The 18,397-nt window shown below is 36.0% G+C and overlaps 2 protein-coding genes across 4 annotated transcripts; both read left to right on the forward strand.

Annotated features, from left to right (window-relative positions):
- The first annotated feature begins 5,822 nt into the window (after positions 1-5,822).
- On the forward strand, positions 5,823-6,455 carry LOC132634401 (uncharacterized). Its single transcript, XM_060350659.1, has one exon. The coding sequence runs from the start codon at positions 5,823-5,825 to the stop codon at positions 6,453-6,455; it is 633 nt and encodes a 210-aa protein (XP_060206642.1).
- Positions 6,456-8,960: 2,505 nt separating this feature from the next.
- Positions 8,961-12,479, forward strand: LOC132629921 (protein PSK SIMULATOR 1-like). 3 transcript variants are annotated; one of them, XM_060345341.1, is made up of 4 exons: positions 8,985-9,098; positions 9,860-9,906; positions 10,329-10,693; positions 10,871-12,479. In XM_060345341.1, the coding sequence occupies exons 3-4, from the start codon at positions 10,378-10,380 to the stop codon at positions 12,241-12,243; spliced, it is 1,689 nt and encodes a 562-aa protein (XP_060201324.1). In that variant the 5' UTR covers positions 8,985-9,098; positions 9,860-9,906; positions 10,329-10,377; the 3' UTR covers positions 12,244-12,479. The 3 variants fall into 3 exon arrangements, with proteins under 3 accessions (XP_060201325.1, XP_060201324.1, XP_060201326.1); XM_060345343.1 differs by lacking the exon at positions 8,985-9,098 and adding an exon at positions 9,218-9,237; XM_060345342.1 differs by lacking the exon at positions 9,860-9,906 and having other exon boundaries at positions 8,961-9,098.
- The last annotated feature ends 5,918 nt before the right edge of the window (positions 12,480-18,397 follow it).

The raw sequence follows: 18,397 nt of genomic DNA on the forward strand, positions 1-18,397 counted from the left end.
TTTTCTTGATGCTAGCAAATTGTTATACCACAATACCACCACATCTCAGAGTCTATAAGATGCCAACTCCACAGATTCAGTCTCGGAGGCATAAATAATCCTCAATGTTCTCAGCATCTCATCAATAAAACCTTACGGGTCTTCATCCGGCTTTGACCCGAAAAACTCCGGAGGATTTAAACTCATAAAATCACGGGCTCTGGTAATAGCTGCCCGATCACTTGAACTCACATTCTGCCGCTGTGCCTAGGCGGCAACTAACTATGTCAATAGATGAATGGCCTCGGTCACTTATTGACCCGAAGCAACCGGTGGAGGAATTGGAGCTGAAGCTCCTCCTTGTTCTTCTACATTGGGCGGGGTGGAGGAAGTATTAGATAGAGCCTCATTATGTGACTCGCCCTCTTCTACATTCATGGGCGGCTCTCTTTCTATTCGCTTTTTCATCGTAGTCTTGCCCTTCTGGGCGGCTGTAGCTTTTCTCTTTGGCAGCATCTTTGAAATCATAGCACACTATTAGGGAGGAGAAAATCTTACAACACAGCACTATCGCACGATCTCTTAATATGAAAGATGATCATTTTTCCTAAATGCCCTGTAGCCTCCTGTTTATTAGTGTGGCGCGCAACACACCATAAATAAGACTCTACTAGACACGGCTCGTAGACACTTCCAAGGACTGAACTGCTTTGATACCACTTTTATCACGACCCGGCTAGGGGACGTGACGGGTACCCGGGGCTAATCACCGAGCACCACTCATTCTACTACTCATCATACTCATTAAACGCCCTTTTATCAAATTCATAGTCAAATCATAAGAAAATCATTTTTCTTTTGAGAACATAAACACTTTCATATACGTAAGCCTTTCGGCCATCAAAATAATATATATATATATATATATATATATATATATATATATATATATATATATATATATACATATATAATATCACCCTCGTGAGACCATATAACCCACACTGCGTATCTACGAGCCTCTACTAGAATGCTAGACATACGGACGGGACAGGACCCCGTCGAGCCTAAAATATACAAATATACACAAAAGAATAGTCAAAGGCACCTCCAGAACAATAGAGTGCTCTTAAATCAGCTACTAGCTTCTGCGAGTCTGGATCAAGATCACCTCCCTGTCTACCTGTGGGCATGAACACAACGTCCAAAGAAAACGGACGTCAGTACGAACATTGTACTGAGTATGAGAGGCATAAACAATAATGATACGTCAATGAGATAAAGGAAGCATCAATAAGGAACATCTGTATCTAACTGTCAATTATAAAAGAAATAATGCATACTGGCTTACTTCATAATCGTCATCATATCATGTATGCATAAATGTATAAGCTGCCCGACCATATAAGTATGGTGTAATAATCATTAGCCTGCGTTCAGGCCTCCCGCGTCCGGGGTACCATCTCATGCCGCGCACTAGTGGTGTCTGCCCATGTCACCTAGACATGGTGTATACATATAGCTGCCCGACTTAGCGGTGTCTGCCCAGCCATATAAGCGCAGTGTAATATCATCAACATGTACTCATCATAATGCATGCATAGAAACTCAAAGATAGCTATACTTTATCGAGGTGACATAAGGTCGTGAACCCCCGATTCCATTATGGACATTTATAAGTATTCTGCCTCACCTTAAAGGAAATAGTATATAAGGTGAGTGTATACAATCAACGACATCATTAACCTTATAAGAACATCATATCATAAACTCTAGAATCTTTAGAATCAAGCTCATCATCATCATTATTATTGGGCTCGTAACATATCTCTTATCTCATATAGTTATTCATGAACATAGACTCATAATTTTCCGGAATGTAGGAGAATTATGAAGAGAAAGCAAAAGTCATGCCATAGGATTCATGCCATAGAAAGAAAGGACTAGCCTCACATACCTTTTACGTTTAACTAATCTATCGCTTGCTTGTTCTCCTTCAATGTCCCCGTCGTTTACCTTCAGGAGAATTCGCATTAACATCAGCTAATCGATTACTTAACGTGCTTACTATTTCTAGGGGAAATTGGGCAAAATTTTCTTTGTTTCTACTACTTTCTCCATATCATATTTCAACTCCCAACAACCATAACAACAATTACAATATAATAGTCAACAATCATCATTCCTCTATATTATCCGCATTTCGCCATTTCACTCCAATTTCTCCATAATCATGGTCATAGTTCATTATTGCATTTTCTCACATATAATACTTATTCCATGTTCTAATGTCATTCATAACATATTTATAATCACAACATATCGATAATCATGACTCAATCCAAACCTTTACCCAACAATGTCACTATTCACACATTCATGACCCATTTCCTATGTCTTTCTACAACCCATGTGTTTTTAACTTTCAACACCTTAAACAACCAAGAATGATCATAAAACTCACCTTAGATAGTGGATGAATAACCCTTGAGTGGAACTTCTCTTCTTGCGCCAAAACCCTAACTCACTTCCCTTGAGTTTTCTTAGTGTAGATGAACTTTTGTTAGGTTTCATACACTTGATTTTGTGGTTTTGATGTAGTTGATCATGGATTTCCCTTGATTTCTTGTGGATGAATAATGGAGAAAGTTCTAGAGGTTTCTTGGTGTGTGGAGAGGTGAAAATGAAATGAACTTAGGTCCTCTAATATAAATCATGAAATCTGTCCCGACCAAGATATACAGACCAACATACGGTCCGTACATTTTATACGGGCCGTATGTATGGCCGTATGTTAGGTACAGTGAATATTGCTCCTCTTGGCTAAATATACGGCCTAACATACGGCCAGTATAATTTATACGGTCTGTATGTTGGGCAGTATAATGCCCAACTGTTTCGATTTCGTTTTTGTCGACTCGTTTGATCTCCAATCCTTATGGAACCTTCTTGACACTTGATTAACACCTCAATACCAATCTAAGGGACGTTATCACTCTTCTCCAAGACATCATTACACTATCGTTAACTCGTCGCTCATAATTCTTACCCGACACGCGACATATCTCTTACTTTCCTTGACAACCTTCTTCCCTTACGTCAAATGTCTTTGAATCTCGATTAGGATCCTCAAACGCTATTTCTTACTTGTCGAAACATCGTATACGTCGTGATCTTCGCTAGCCTATTCACTGTACGTTAACGGGAAATTTTCCAAGGTGTAACACATGGATCTCCGTTAATTATTTGTTAATTATGGCATTGTTAAGATATTTATTTCTGAATTTTTTTTCCCATGTTAATTATTTGTTTATCCCATGTTAATTGTTAAATAAATTAGTTCATTTTTTTACTAATAATATCTTCTCAATGCTCCCGCCGAGGTTTGATCCCTGGTGGATGAGATAAAAAAAAGTCAAAAGGCAAAGGCTTTACCACCAAGCCAAGTTGGTTAAAGTAACAATGTAGACACTGTTTATTATTTTGTGTGTTCACTAATGCTATCTAACTTGTTTTCTTAAATTGAATTTGCAACCTTGAAATTGACATTGAAAACATCATTATCACGGGATTATGGAATTGAAATATATTTTTCGCCATTAGATTTAAAAAAGAAATAAATGAAAATTGTGCACGAATTTGGGGGAAAATTGAAATTGAATGGGATAACGACCGTTTTTGGAAAATTCGGGGCGGGCGAACAGCCTTGCGGCAGTTCAGACGCATAGATCTCGAAAAAATACTCAAAATCAAAAAACAAATCGCATCAAATGGACATCCGAGTGCAAAATTATGATCATTTAAAATTTCACCAACTTACAAATAAATTAGTGCGCAAAAGGTTTTTTAATGGGTTATTTTGGTACCCAAATCCACTTTTTGGGTTATTTAAGTTGCGGACTCCAATTAGTTGGGGGTTGAAGGGTATAACGCAAAAAAAATTACACATAAATAATTGATCATGAATTGATATTTTGTTAATTGATTATAAAAATAAAGTTATAATCACTAAAAATAAAGTTACGCATTAATATAAAAATAACGTGAAACCCTAAAACATAAATAACTTAAAGCTAATGACAATAAGTCTTCAAACAAAAATGGACTTCCAGCACTTTTCAACCATTAAAACGACAATCCGAAGTTTTGTGTATCCTTGATGTGTTGAGCCTACCTTATTAATCGCACAAAAATAAATAGGGTTTTATATAAAATATTCAAATTTTGGAGTCTCGAAGCATGATTAATCTATGGCTAAAGTATGTAAAAAAGTGTGAAAGAAAGAAGAAAGAAAGAAATAAATAAATAAAAAAGACAATCCAATAACGCATGAAAATAATGCGTTAAAGGTACTTTTGTACCTCTTTTTTTTCCTGGGGTATGTTGGTTCATACTCTTTTTTTGGGGTTATTTTAGTTCCGGACTCTCTAACACCTCCATAGAAACCAAAGGAAACATCTCATCCTGGCTAGGCATTTCCCAGAGTGATAGTTTTGGAAAGTATCTGGGGTTTTCCCATTTTTCATAACAAGCCCACCATGACTTCCAATACATCATTGACAACCTTAATAATAGAATGGCTGGTTGAAAAATCAAATCTATGAACATGGCAGGAAGAACCACACTAGCCAAGGCAACCCTCAGCAGCATACCAAACCACATTATGCAATATAGTGCCCTTCAGGCCACTGTCACTAAACACATCAATAGAGCACAGAGGAATTTCATCTGGGGCACCACTTCTAAGAAAAAAAGAATGCACCTTGTTGGTTGGGACACCATTACCTTACCAAAAAGTAAAAGGGGGGCTGGGAATGCAAAAACCTGAGTAAAAAAAACGAAGCCCTACTAGCCAGTCTCACTTGGAGACTACTAAAGAATCCCAAGTCAATCTGGGCTTCAGTCCTCCTTGCTAAACATTGTAGAATAGGTCGGAACCTAAAAACCATCCATTCTAGACCCTTGAAAGCCATCCTCCAAGGGTGGAACATCTGCAACAAAGGGATTACTAACATCATCCACAATGGCGAGGGTACTAACTTTTGGCATAGCAACTGGATACCCAACATAGAAACCATCAGAAGTTGTATACAAGGCCCCCTTCCCCCAGGCTTAGACAACCTAAAAGTTGCTGATGTATACCTTAACAACAATTGGCAATTACACCTTATTCCCTTTGAGCTTCCCACGAACATCATAAAAACAAAGCAGAACACCTTCATTCCTGGAAACTCTGACAATGAGGACACCATTGCTTGGAACCTCAACAGTAATGGAAAATTATCCACATAATCTGCCTATAGCATCATTGAATCTATCTCTAGAACCTCCAACCAAGTAAATGACAATGCTTTCAGCTGGATTTGGAAACTCAAAGTCCCCAATAAGCTGAAGTTTTTCATATGGACCTTTAACCATGCAAGGATTCCAACTAGCAGCTATCTATCCTCTATAGGGATTCCCATACCAAACACTTGCCAACTCCGTGATACCCAAGATGAGTCCACGAAACATATTTTCTTTGAATGCCCCATGGCCATTTCATTTTGGAATGAAGTATGTGCCAAGGCTTCCAATGACCCTAATGGAAACAGAATCAACTTTGAGCCTAACAACGGGCAAGACACTTGGGGCACTATAAAGAACAAGCAATACAACACAATCTTGAATTTGATTGACCTCATTCCTTTCTGCCTCTGGAACATGTGGACAAACAGGAATAAGAACCATTTCAATAATCTTCACAACCCTGCTAGTTACACCACCACCATCAATGAGGCCTTGGAATATAGCCTGCTCATAAAAAACACAGTACCTAGCAGCAGAAGCATGATTTCAGTAAAATGGAACCCCCTGAAAGGGGCTTCTATAAGCTTAATACCGATGAAGCTTTTGACACTAAAACTGGAATAGGAGGGATTGGGGGAATCATTAGAAACAGTAGTGGTAACTGGATAATAAGACTTACCAAAGGGCTGCCCAATTCATCTGTTATTCATGCTGAACTAACAACTCTAATGCGGGGATTGAAGTTGGCATTCGAACATAAGCTTTTCCTTCTTGAAGTGGAATGTGACTCAACTGAGGTAGTAAATATCCTAAAGCATGGACATGACACTTATACTCCTATGTTTCTGGAATGCAGGTGCTTTATAGAGTTGATGGGGAGGCCAGCGAGAGGACATGGCTACAGGGAGCAGAACTCAGTAGCTGATGCACTAGCTAAAGAAGGAGTGAAAAAGAAGCTTTTTGGAGAAAAGAAAATCTTGGTAGTTCCACCCATATATGCAGCTGCAAGTTTTTGGGCAGACATGGAAGGAACTACTTATGCTAGATATTTTTGCAACAATGTAATTGCTAGTAACGAACATTACCGGGACAATTTGTTGGATGTTTTTGTAATAGCTACTATTGATACTCATGTTTTGGATGGTACTGACTGGAGCATTGCTCCGGAGGAAGCACAAGTTAAGTGAAATGGGAAAAGTTCTTGATTTACCGAAAAGAAGAAGATGATCTCTTAACTTTTAATTAAAGGTTTCAAGTTCATCCTCTTAGTATAAAATAATCATGGTAGGACGCATTTTCTTTTTTAATGAGCCTTACGCGACGCGAATGAAATCCCAATATGAGTCCCAGACATCGCGTGAGGAAAAAAAAAAAACCTAATTAAACAAGCAAAGAAGCAGCTAAAGTACCGGTAAACCATGTTATCAGTTTCATTATTTTTTGTATACCAAACAAGTAACTGGTCATTTAGAAAATCAATTCTATTAGTACTTGAAAATGCTTTTCGATATTTGATAATTATCAATTACTCTTAATTGTTAATCCAAACAAGCTCTTGAGCCCAAAGATTATTAGAGAAAGAAAGTACGATGTCACTTTATAATGTCATGACGTAATCCTTGATTTTAGTTTTTAAACATGCTTTATCCAACATGAAGTTATTGATTTGACTAAAATTCGAAATTTATTAGTCAAAAGCAGTACTTAACTTTGAAATTATTTCTGAAAGTTAAATCACAACGTCTCTTCTTCTTTCTCTCTTTTTCTCTTTCTCTCTTTCTCATGTGTTTCATTAAACAAACTTTCTTTAAGGGGATAATATTCCATATATTATGCACCTCTTTTGGCTTATCTTATTCAATTTTAATGTTTGTCTAACTCATGGTTGAGATATTTCTAAATAAACTTCCAACTAATATTATTTTCTTTATTATGACCAAAACTATTTTCCATCTTAAGTGACAACTGTTTATCATTCTATATAAACGAATTCCTCTATACAATGTGTTTATAATCGCCCTAGTTTTTGAATTATTTGCACCGTATGACTTATTTCTAGGCAACTCTTTAGATTTTGTTTTCTTTAGTCCAACGGACTAAAATTTTTCTTTAAAATTAGTTGGATGAATTTTTCTTTTTCCAGACAAATTTAAACCATCGGGTGAAGGGGAACATAGTTTAAATAGTGACATAAAAACGGTCATTTGTGCAAATGGCCCCTAATTTCCTCCCTTCGTTGCAGAAACTAGACAGTATGTTGGTATGCAATTTTTTAAGTGCTTAAATTATTCTATTGTTTAAATGAAAGTGGCTTGCCATGTCTAATTAATTAAACAATTTAAAAGAGTTTGTGTTGATGTCTTCCTAATAGGCACATGATCTTCACATGTTTGATCAAGTTTCACAACTAAACTATTATAAAACATAACTAATCTCAATGAGAACTTGAAGAGACACATTACAAGAACAGAAAACAACTAGCAAATCATCACAATCAATAACAATGAAAAGATATATTTAAAAAAAGAGGAAGAACTAGGAACATTGTTAGACACATCATATGCATAGTATCTCTGAAATTACAAAGAAAGATTTGGGGTCAAACAGCCCATAGATTTTTTCAGTACATTAACTTTTTTATTTTTCATTCATTATCGAAGGAATAAGCTTTTCCACTTCATAAAACTGGATAAATACCTTGGTGCATTTGAAATAACTACTTCCCCAGCCACCTTTACAGACAGGACTGACCTGATTGGATTGCTCTCGATATCCGATACCCGCTTTTGAATTTGATTAATTCAGATTCGCCCTGTGAACTCCCGCTTTGAAGATAAAACAATTTTTATCAAAGACGATTTCAATTTCAGAACTTGAACTGAGACCTTTCAGTTAATGATAGAGAGATACTTACTACCCATGGACTAAGCAACTCAATATCGTTGTTAACATTTTTCTTTTCTTCGATATTTTTAGCATAGCTTCTTTACTCTTGTATCTTGCAAACCCGTTTAGAGAAACTTTTTATTGAGTTGAGGGTCTATAGGAAACAACCTTTTTATCCCACAAAGGTACAAGCAAGGTATGCGTACATCCCACTCTCCCCAGATCAACCTATAAGATTACACTGGGTATGTTGTTGTTGTATATAAAATGTAAAAATGATTTTTTATCTATATTTAGTAGATGTTGAATCTCGTTGGCTTCTCCATGTATAACTTCTTTTTATTTTGAATCTTCTCTGCGAAAATCCTGATCATACTATACCTCCGCACAACAACCTTCGATGATCGACTTTATTTTTTTTCCTTATTCAGTGTCTGATACCCATTTTAAGACCTGACAAATCTAAATTCATATCATAAAATTTTACTTTAAAAGTAAAACTGTTATCTCTTCTCAAAGCTCGAACTAGATATCCCTTGTTAAAAACGAAGGGCCCTCCCCAACTTAATATTACCAAAATAAACATCCTACAAGGATATGCTGTAATGAAATTCCCCTTGGAGACAGCCAAACAAGAAAATTACAGCAGCATCTCGTAAAAGTGAATACCACAGTATCAAATAAATCCATATTATCTTACCTAGGTTCTTACGGCGCACTTTAGCCTAAGCCCCTTTTAATTATAGCTTACCTGCCCTACTCTTAAGTGTAAAGTAGCACTACTCTTAATGGGTCCTTCCTATTTTGCGCTACTGGTGCGTACGTTATAAACCTTCACCCCCAAGCTTTGTTTCTCTCTCATTCTGTTCTTTCTCTTTCTCTCTCAAAATATCAAACATGTTTCTTCAGATTTTTCAATTCACTCCTCATTTTCCAATTAAAGGGTAAAGTTTCAAATATTATTTTCTTGGAATTTTAATTGTTTTCTAGCTGCATTTTTGTTGTAAAGATTTCATTTTTTTTTTTGATGGTGAAGATGATTTAAGTAAAGGAAATGGATAAAAATGGAATCTTTTTATTTGGGTGAGTTTAATTTTCTTTGCTGGGAATCTTTTTATTGCTTTTTAGCTGCAGTTTTGTTGTAAAGATTTCATTTTTATTTTGTCTTTTTTTTGCTGTTCATGTTCTGTTTGATGGTGAAGATGATTTAAGTGAAAAAATATTCTAAAAATGGAATCTTTATGATTTGGGGCTACTTTTAATCTTCAGCTTATCACAAAATATTCATTTATTTGCTTATTTATTGTTTAAAGAAGATGGCTCAAAGTTGAATCTTGATTCCAAAAAAAAAAAAAAAAAAAGAAGAGAAGCATTTGTGATGGTTTTTATGTTAGTTTCCTTATTAAGAAAGTCTCTCTTTTTGTTAAAATAACAGCTGATAATCAGTTTCCTAAGAACCCCTTTTTGTAATTTAAAGATACCCTTTGATATATTTTGGATTTTCATGGTTGTGTGTTGTCAATTTTGAAAATAGGGTTCTGTATTTTCTTTGTTTCTTGAAGTTGTGAGCTTATGAAACCTAGAAATTGCTATATTGTTTGTTTTTAATTGGTAAAAGATATGGAAAAACTTGATTGTGTAGTTGGTTTTTTCTTAAGTTTCTGAGTTGTTCTCTGTTTGAGGTTTTGTTTTCTTGTTCTTTCAGTTATTCTGAATTTCTGATACCTGAATGGAAGTGAATAGCCAAAATAGGTAAAGCCTTGTGCTTTTTTTTCGAGTTTTTGTAGGGAGAATTTGCAGAAAATGTGTTAGTGAAAGTAGTTTTTATTGGACTTTGGTAAAAATTGCATCTTTAAGGATTTGGAACAATTAGATCAAAAGGAGAAAAAAGAAAAAAGGGATTTCAACCATTATTTGGAATCATGTTGTTTTAATATTGGTAGAAAACCAGAAAAGAAAAGAAAAGAATCTTTGTTATTCTTCTTTTCCTTTCTTCCTTTCTGAATATAAATTGCTAAAGTTGTGAGTTTGTCTTAAAATTCAGAGTATAAGATGAGTTTTGTTAGTCAGATCATCGTAGCGAATAGACACTTTGGTCGTTTAAGCAATGTTTTTCAATTAGTTATCTGGTCATTGTCATGGTGGTTAATTTTCTCTCTTTTTCAAACTGGTAGGTGGAGTTCCTGAGATTATAAATCTAGTTCTGTATATTAGTACTGGGGCATGATGGGAGTTGAAACAGTGACGGAGTCGTTTTTCAATTTGTGGAGATCAACTTCTCGGAAGAGCTCTGCTTCAGAGCCCGAGAGGAAGCATGTGATAGGAATTCTTGCATTGGAAATCGCGACTTTGATGTCTAAGGTGGTTAACTTGTGGCAGTGTCTCAGTGAAAGGCGAATCGACAAGTTAAGAGAAGAAATCTCGAGTTCACTTGGGATTCAAAAGCTTGTTGCTGAAGACGACGAATATCTTATGGATCTTGCTATTGCGGAAATAATCGACAATTTGGGATGTCTGACGAAATCATTGGCTACGCTCGGTAATGTTAGGGTTTTGCCCTGAGTTTCCTGGATTCTACCATAGGTGTTCTATTCAAAAAGCAAACCGTATTAAAGATTATGCATCTTTTAGTATATTTCTCGTCGTCTGATTTTATCGTTCAAAGTTTTGCAATTATTAGCTTTCGCGTGACGCCTTGTTATTTCGATTCCAACAGGTAAGAGGTGTGCTGATCCAGTTTATCACGATCTTGAACGGATTTTTGAAGATCCGGTTGAAATTGAAATCAACGGGTGTGCGTGGAGATATAGGATTAAGAAAATGGAGCGGAAGGTTAAGAAAATGGAGAGATTTGTTGCAGCCACGACTCAATTGTATTCGGAGCTCGAAGTGCTCGCAGAGCTCGAGCAAACGTTGAGGCGGATGCAGGCCGGTGCTAGTTCCGGTCAGATGAAATTGCTCGAGTTTAGGCAAAAGGTAATATGGCAACGGGAAGAAGTAAAAAATCTCAGAGAAATGTCTCCTTGGGTTAGAACATATGACTATACTGTTCGGCTTTTGCTACGATCTATTTTCACAATAATCATGAGGATTAAGTACCTATTCGGGACAAATCAAACGGGAGTTGCCGGAGAAAGCAACCATTTTGATCGCAGCCGGTCCATCTCTGCGCTTAATCTGTCGTCTGTTTATCCATCAGAAAATAACGCGTCAGAATCTTATTTAGGCTCTCTAGGAAGGTCATTTTCGAGCCTCGGGCTAAGTGGAGGAAATAAAGATAGACCGAGTAATAGAAAATCTCTCACTCGGCAATCAACTGTCTTTTGCGGAAAGCCACCACAAGTGAGATCCAGGCGGTTTGCTAATGTTGGACCGTTTAAAGGATGCATAAATAGCGGAACCGATTCACCCGTTCTTGAGGGTTGTATGCCTTCCAACAGCGACCTCTCAAAGTCGGATGACAGTTTCCAAAAAGATACTGACAGTGGCGAAGTTTTGACTAAAGCTTCTCTTTTCAATTTCAAGCGTAAGTTGTTAATCGCTCCTCAAGATACTCTTGGTTATGCTGCTTTGACACTTAAGTACGCAAACATCATCATACTTATAGAGAAACTGGGCTCGGCTCCACACTTGATAAGTCTCGATGCAAGAGATGACCTATATAACATGCTGCCTGCTAGTATCAGAAACTCGCTGAGGTTGAGGTTAAAGGTATTCGCCAAATCAGTGACGTCGTCTATTTACGATAATGCCCTTGCATCTGAATGGAGTTTGGCACTCGGAAGGATATTGGAGTGGTTGTCTCCACTCGCTCATAACACGATAAGGTGGCATTCTGAACGGAACTTTGAGAAACAGCGACTGGTTTATGGGGCTAACGTGCTTCTCGTGCAAACCCTCTACTTTGCGAACCAAGCAAGAACAGAAGCAGCGGTCATAGAACTTCTCATGGGTTTGAATTACCTTTCAAGATTCGGAAGAGAAGTTAGTGCAAAACCGTTAATGGAGACATCTTGTGGTAGAGCTAGTAGTGAGTATTTTCTCCACAAGGATAATAACCCGAGCACGTACCACATGTATCATGATTAATATACACCTAAATGACTAATCAGAATCACTTAAAGATGAGTTTGTTGTTTGCTTGATTTGAGTTTGTAGTGAGGTTTTGTATATTCTTTGTTTGTTCCTGCTGCTTAAGATACCCTTTAGATAACCCCAAACTGTTCATTCCTCGTGTTGGCATAAGCCGTTCTATTGATTTATATATACTCCAGAACTTTGTTATTTGACACATTAATGCAAGTTCTTAGCCACTTTGTCTTGGATCTTGATCGATTGGTTAAGCTTTAGTGTACTTTAATAGCATGAAGGATCTAGTGACTGTATTTTATTATCTGTCCACTTAGGGCTCGTTTGGTTGGAAACAACTTATCTCGGGATTAGTTATTCCACCCTCAAGGTGGGATAAAATAAGGCTACAATCCCGGGATAGGATTAGTTATTTCGGATTTTTATTCTAACCAAACATGGGATAAGGAGGCACTAAAATTTTATTCCGGAACTATTTTTGCTTATCCTTCACACCAAACGAACCCTTAAAATGTTGCAAGCGCCCAGGTAAATATCTATAAAAATTTGACTGTGAATCCGGTTATTGTGTATTAACTTGATATTGCTGTAGGAATTCATAAATTTCCAATTCCGAACCCAGTCTCTGACTAGAAAACAAATATTGAGTATGAGCATATGGTGTATATGTTTTTATGGGTATAATAAGTTTCAGTTGTAGCAATTTTTTTTTTGTTTTTTTGTTTTTGTTTTTGTTTGGGGGTTGCATTTTGAAGCTAAGTATGCAATCAAAGTATACTCCATGCTTATAACTATTCGACATAGAAGTTGAGGCACGCTAACAGTTCATGTAGTATATACTCCATTAGACATGTCCAGTGTAGAGTTGAATTCACCAAAATAATACGTTTTAATTGTTTTTTATAGAACTAGAATAAACGTATTTCGCAGTGACGTATTAGGCATTATTTTATTCAAAAAATTCAATGGGCAAAAGAGTTAAAGGTTAACGGTATTAAAGCGTAATTCGTTACTGTGAGTAACGTTTTATGGTTAATACGTTACTGTGAGTAACGACTCTGAAACTACAAAATCTGACATAGATTGATCTTAAAGTCGTAACTCAGAGTTACAACTTCGGGCTAAAATGTAACTGACAGTAACGTTTTTACAGAATTCAGGCACGAGCAGTCAAATCCCGTAAAGAATTCTCAAATCTTGTAAAGAATTCTCAAATTGCGAACATTTCTGATTGATGTACCTATAAAATGTTACCGACAATATTGATTACCCTTAAAAAAGTATTGATTAGCCTTACAAAAAGATACTGATTAGCCTTAAAAAAAACTGATTAGGATTAAAAAAGTATTGATTAGCCTTAAAAAAAAAGTACTGATTAGCTAAATAAAGTAGCAGTTTTTCAGTTTCAAAACAACACCGGCAGTGGGAAACTATATGAGCAGAAGTTGGTTAATTCTCCCTTTCAACGTTTTCTTATACATTTTAAAGTGCAAGATGGTTAAGACCCAAAAGAAATTAAAGATACAATGTCCTAAGTTTACAACAATAACTACTACGAGTAGTAATTAATACTTATATATATCACAATCTTTTCATAGATGAAAATTAAGAAGCAACCATCTCTCATATCTACTGCTAAACGAAAAATACTCCATCTTTTAGAAGCAAAACAACATCTAAATTTTGTCTTTCAATTTACTAACTAAATTTGTATGAAGCAAAACAACAACTAAGAATGGTTTTCATCAAGCTGTAGACCAAGAGACCTTAGTGAATCATATGTACTCCATAAAATAAAGCACTCAAATCAGCTACGCTAAAATAAAGAACTCAAATCAGTGGAACACTGAAACCAAATTAATTAACAATAAAATGTTACTCACAGTAACGTATTAACCATAAAACGTAACTCACAGTAACGAATTACCCTTTAACAACGTTAACCATTGACTTTTTTGCCCGTTGAATTTTTTGAATAAAATAATACCTAATACGTTACTGCGGAATACATTTATTCTACTTTTGTAAATTTTCAAAAGAATATATTATTTTGGTGAATTGGTAAAAAATTCAAGTTGTTGCTTTCTTCTTGAACTATATATACATATAAAAAAAGTTAAAAATGTAAGTACGTATGATAAGATTACATATAGTGGGAACCTACTGAATACTAACTTTAGATTCCTTTTAAGGGCAAAAAAGAGGACAAAGTTGGATAAGAAAACATTTTTCCAGGCTGTTGGGGCTTCCTAAGTATTATTTTCTTTGAAAGTTCTTGGTCAACAGTGGGTCAGTGACAACATCTATTGTGTACTGAGCAGTGATGTCTAATGCATTTTTAGTGGAAGAATATTGTAGTTAATTGGGAAATGATAACCTTGTGCTTGGTGAGTTTTTGAACTTAAAGAGAGATGATGAGGTGGGGTGCTGACTGCCAAAAAGTAATTAAAAGAAGGATGGTCACTTTTAGGCTCTAACCTGAGATTATCTTAATGGCTCAATGATTCCAGCTAAATAAATGCAAATAAGTGGAGCCAAAAATGAAAAAATGAAGATTGTATGCTTATACACATTTCTAATAGCTTGTTCAACAGTCTTCTCTGTAAAATACATAGGGATCTTAACATTTTTAGTCAGATACTTAATTTTATTTTCATTCACCTAGATGTAATTGTTTGTAGTTGTCGTAGATATACATATATCCAGTGTATAATAAGTATGTAACAAGTGTATAATCAATATATACTGAAATACATACTAATATACACAAATTATGCGGTGATTATACAAGGTAAAATTTGTGGAGATGTTATCAATATATACTGAAAAACATACTAATATACACAAATTATGCGGTGATTATACAAGCTAAAATTTGTAGAGATTAAGGGTGTGTTCGGTATGGATGTTTTCTAATTTTCTCATGTTCGTTTGGTCAAAAATTTTGGAAAACATTTTTCTCAAAATTGGAGAAAATGACTTCCCTAATAAAAGTAGGGAAAACAAGTTCACAAGTTCATTCCACCAACCACCCTATCACCACCCAACCCAACCCCAACCACTCCCAACCCCCATCCCCCCCACCCCCCGGCCAAAAATATTTTTTTTTTGGAAAAAAAGTTTTGACATTATTTTTGATTTTTTGCACCCCCACCCAAACCTCGCACTCTACCCCCCCCCCCCCCCCCCCCCCAAAAGAATATTTTCGACTTTTTTTTTGCACCCCACCCCACCCCTCACCCTACCCTCACCCCACTCCCGCAAAAAAAAAAAATTAATATTTTTGAAAAAAAAGTTTTGACTTTTTTTTTTTTGCACCCCCAACCCCCACCCCACCAGCACCCTACCCCCCCCCCCCTAAAAAAACAAATGTTTTTTTTTTTTTTTTTTGACATTAGTTTTGGTTTTTTGCACCCCACCCCACCCCACCCCCCTCCAAAAAAAATTAAAAAAAAGTTGACAATTATAAAAATTTAATGTTTGCATGGTTAAAAATTAAAACTTTTGGAGGGGTGATGGGGTATTGCGGGGGCATGGGGGTGGGTGGTGAAAAGATTTTTTTTTTGGGGTAGGGGGTGTCTGGGGGTGTAGAAACCCGCAAAACACAATAAGAAACTTCAAAAAAATGTTGGGGTTGGGGGGGTGGGTAGGGTGCGGGGGGAGGGGGTGGTTTTTAGGTTACGGGAGTGGTTGTGGGTGGGGGTGCAAAAAACAAAAAAAAAAAAAAAATGAAGGGGGGTGGGTGGGTGGGACTGCGGTTTGGGTGGGGGGTATGGGGTTGGGTTGGAGTTGGTGAGCGTTGGGGGTGGGGGTGCAAAAAAAAAAAAATCAAAACAATTTTTTTTTGGAGGGGGTGGGGGCGGTAGGTGGGTGGGAGTGGGGTATGGGTGGGGGTGCGAGGTATGGGGTTGGGTTGGAGTTTGTGAGGCTTGGATGAATATTTTCTGGAAAACGTTTTCTATCAACCAAACGAACATGAGAAAATAAGTAAGAAATTTATTTATTTTCCAGTATCCAAACGAACATGAGAAAATTCACTTATTTTCTTGGAAAACATTTTCCTTGGAACACTTTTTCCTTGGAAAACATTTTCCTCCATACCGAACACACCCTAAGTATTAGGGTTATCTTTTGTTACGAGCTTTGTTGAACTGTTATGTAGTGTAAAAATTCCAAATGTGTATATCCTTGGTTGTGGAGTTTTGTACCTCCAGCAATCAACAAAGTGTCTACCACAGTTACATCCCTCAAATCCTAACTTGACGCGGGTTATATATAAATTCTCACCGCGTTCCGGTTAGTACATTTGACCTCATCTAAGTTCACGAAATTGTAATATGTATCTAGGTGAGCACGTCCCAACAATTTTCATATTGTAAAGATTCATCATAGTTTTGCATTGATTGTTAATTTATGACAATCTTTTCTCTTTTTTGAATTTGAAACTGATAATGTGAGCAAACTTACACAGATAGAGTTGGCAATAAATAAGGTGTGCTAAAGGGCAAAAAATGAAAGAAGAAATCATTAGCACATTAGCATGTATATATTGAGCAGTAACATCATGCACAGATTAGTACCTTGAAGGAAACCAATATTTGCAGAGACACGTTTTTTTCGTTTGCAGAGACACATGTGAACCTTAGTACATGTCATTAATGTCCTCAGGGACCTCAGCTTTTGGAAGTGACATTAGCAATGAGCCAAAAACAAGGTGCAAAGGGTGATCAAACTAAACGAAGGCCATTTATTTACTTAATTTCACACATGGTTCCTGATAATAAGATATAAACGGATTCAAAATTTAAAGTTTATATGTTTGAATACTTTTAAGTTATTATTACATTCAAAATTAATAATTCATACATATTAGATTGAATTTCTCAATATAAATGTAAGACTTAGCATAAAGCTATCATATTCTATCGAACTCGTACTCTGAAGAGTCCATCGCCCCTGGTTATTAAACTTCAAATCATTTTTTTTGCTTTTTCTACGTTGTTACTTTAAAAGAACTGTCTTTTCAGCCAAAATCTCAAAATATTCGAGAAATGATGTCTTTGTATTAAAAAAGAGTGAATTTCTCAATATAAATGTAAGACTTAGCATAAAGCTATCATATTCTATCGAACTCGTACTCTGAAGTGTCCATCGCCCCTGGTTATTAAACTTCAAATCATTTTTTTGCTTTTTCTATGTTGTTACTTTAAAAGAACTGTCTTTTCAGTCAAAATCTCAAAATATTCGAGAAATGATGTCTTTGTATTAAAAAAGAGTGTGATTTCTTGAAAGCTTGACCAAACGGGCTATTACTAGATTTGAATCTTGGTAAAAATTTATCTATCTCCAGTATTTATATCAAGACATACTAATTTATCATGAATAAATTAGAAAATTATGAAGAAAATAAATATTAATTAATTATAATTTAGTCACAAAATGTATAAAAGGGCAGCCCGGTGCACTAAAGTTCCCGCTATGCACGGGGTCCGGAGAAGGGCCGGACCACAACGATCTTTTGTACGCAGCCTTACCTTGCATTTCTACAAGAGTCACAAAATGTATATGAAAAGAATATGACTTGTATTTACTCCCTCCCGATCAAAAATAGTGTCCACTTAACTTTTTTTCTTGGGTCAAAAAGAGTGTCCACTTATCAAATTAATAAAGAATGAACCTTATTTTTTTTTCATATTTGCCACTATTAAGTGCTATGTAATCAAATCCCAATATATATATTTAATTATGGACATTTTAGTCAAATTACCGATTTTTGTCTAGAAGTTAGTATTTGCGCAAATAACTAAGTGAACACTTTTTTTTTTTTTTGCGCGGATTGCCCTTTATTTGGGGTGGTCTTTAATTTTTGCCCATCAAATTGGTGGTCTTTAAATTTTACCCCTCGCCTAACACCCCAAGGTTGTGGGTTTGAACCCCAGCTCAATTAAAAAAATAATAATAATTTGCAAGACAGATTTGAGGCAGAATTTTGCAAATCTGCCCAGCAAAATTCTGCCTTTGAATTGCACAAGCAGAATTTCTGCCCGTGCAAATTCTGCCTGAAGGGCAGAATTTAAAGACCACCATTTTGAGGAGTAAAAATTAAAGACCACACCCAGCGAAGGGCGATCTTGCAAATTGCTCCACTTTTTTT

The sequence above is a fragment of the Lycium barbarum genome, chromosome 3 (assembly GCF_019175385.1).
Source record: "Lycium barbarum isolate Lr01 chromosome 3, ASM1917538v2, whole genome shotgun sequence".
In the NCBI taxonomy this organism is placed as follows: Eukaryota; Viridiplantae; Streptophyta; class Magnoliopsida; order Solanales; family Solanaceae; genus Lycium; species Lycium barbarum.

Bases quoted from the DNA above. Each gene is read 5' to 3' on its own strand.
- LOC132634401 (XM_060350659.1), top strand. From the start codon at position 5,823: ATGGAACCCCCTGAAAGGGGCTTCTATAAGCTTAATACCGATGAAGCT.
- LOC132629921 (XM_060345342.1), top strand. From the start codon at position 10,378: ATGATGGGAGTTGAAACAGTGACGGAGTCGTTTTTCAATTTGTGGAGA. The intron at 10,694-10,870 runs GTAATGTTAGGG...CGATTCCAACAG, and splicing joins GAAATCATTGGCTACGCTCG to GTAAGAGGTGTGCTGATCCA.